Source organism: Paramacrobiotus metropolitanus, unplaced genomic scaffold, assembly GCF_019649055.1.
Source record: "Paramacrobiotus metropolitanus isolate TYO unplaced genomic scaffold, Prichtersi_v1.0 Parri_scaffold0000457, whole genome shotgun sequence".
Taxonomy (NCBI): Eukaryota; Metazoa; Tardigrada; class Eutardigrada; order Parachela; family Macrobiotidae; genus Paramacrobiotus; species Paramacrobiotus metropolitanus.
In genome coordinates, this window is record NW_026570677.1 from 16,599 (window position 1) to 18,102 (window position 1,504).

Below are 1,504 nucleotides of genomic sequence, written 5' to 3' on the forward strand. Positions count from 1 at the left end.
GCTTCTTTACGGGAATATGCAGGCGCATATCTGTAGAATAATCCGCTACCATAGAAGCCATAGATGCGCATCCCGCAGTGGGGAGACAAATTGCTCCATTTCACGCCGACTGCGCGGATCGTGTACAGATATACACGGCCATCGGCTGTGCATCTAACCGTCTAAACGAATTACAACCGGCATTGATCGAATGTGCACCATCGTCTGCGTCATCCGTTGTTTATTAACCTTCGGGGAACGGCTTAGTGTGTGGGCTCATGACATGCAGTGATACTGCGCTATCTTCTTCATAATATCCTCGTGCGTTCGGTTTTCAGGTTGTCGCGACGCCATGCTCGTGATCGTTTTTCTCTTGTTATGCGCTGAGGAAATTCGCGGAGCGTTCAACGGTAGTGGTCAAGTGTGCGAGGGATGTGTTAGCGGGATGCAGGAAGGTCTGGGTGAACCGGCGGGAATGGGTGATGCACTACTGGCCCAGTGGTATAATGATACCCTGGCGCAGTGGCTCCTGGCGACAGCGGCCATGGAAGCCGTGGCCTCCACGCCGCTCAGCTATCGTGTCATCGCCACCAGTATGCATGTGGTCATCTTCTGCCTGGGCGTTACCGGCAACGTCATGCTCATCATCGTCGTGCACAAGTCCAAGTTCTTGCGAAGCCCGACGTATCGATACTTGGTAAGAAAAATGAGCTGTAGAACGTATACTGACGTAACCAGGATTAATAAGCATCGTTTGAGCTTTAAAGCGTACCTAGTACATTAATGTACAATAGCTTTCAGCGCTCACGTAGTTTTTCTTAAAGATCTAGTATTTACGCATTGTTTCGCTGATGCACAAAATGAGATGCAGTTCGAGAACAACGACAATTATTCTTCAAATTTTGCGGGAAACTTCATTTTTTATATGTAACCGGGTAAATGGTGGATAGACAGCGCGTTGAATAAGTTAACGCTTACCTAACGAGGCAGAGCTCCATCAGCGCATACTGCTGTGCAATGACCTTTGTCACTGAATGCACATTACCGCGAAGGAAGCAATAATTAATGATAATGGTTTTGGTGAATGTCTGCGATAACGACACTGGTCCGACCGTGAATTAGGTGCTACAACAAACCGAAAAATTCGAAATGAGCAGTCTTAATTTGGGGGTTAATGAGGCCTCACGTGTTAAACCAAAGTGCGCGGTAAGCGTCATCAAGTGAAACAGGAGCGGCAGCGCCGGAAAGTTTTTTATCCGGTCATGCCCATGCACGCCGACAAGTAAGTGCACGTGCAGCTCAGCACGTCAGCACTGCTATGGCCTAAGCCCGTAATGGCTCTTCACGCCTTGGTTAATGCCGGTATAAGAGCATTAAAAGGCCCTTAATTATCTTCCCCAAGTTTTCCTAATAATACTTTTTTGATTGGTGTACTACTTCTTAGGTTTTTAGATATAATTTTTTGGTATACCACTCCTTCTTACAATGGACACCATAAATGTGGTTACACTTAAACCGCGCGCAA

General features: G+C 47.1%; 1 protein-coding gene across 1 annotated transcript; it reads left to right on the plus strand.

Annotated features, from left to right (window-relative positions):
• Positions 1-331: 331 nt before the first annotated feature.
• LOC129602428 (thyrotropin-releasing hormone receptor-like) lies at positions 332-676 on the plus strand (the record flags this gene model as incomplete). The annotated part of the gene is made up of 1 exon (XM_055501441.1): positions 332-676. A coding segment is annotated over exon 1 (345 nt), but the record flags the coding sequence as incomplete, so codon positions are not given.
• Between the last annotated feature and the right edge of the window lie 828 nt (positions 677-1,504).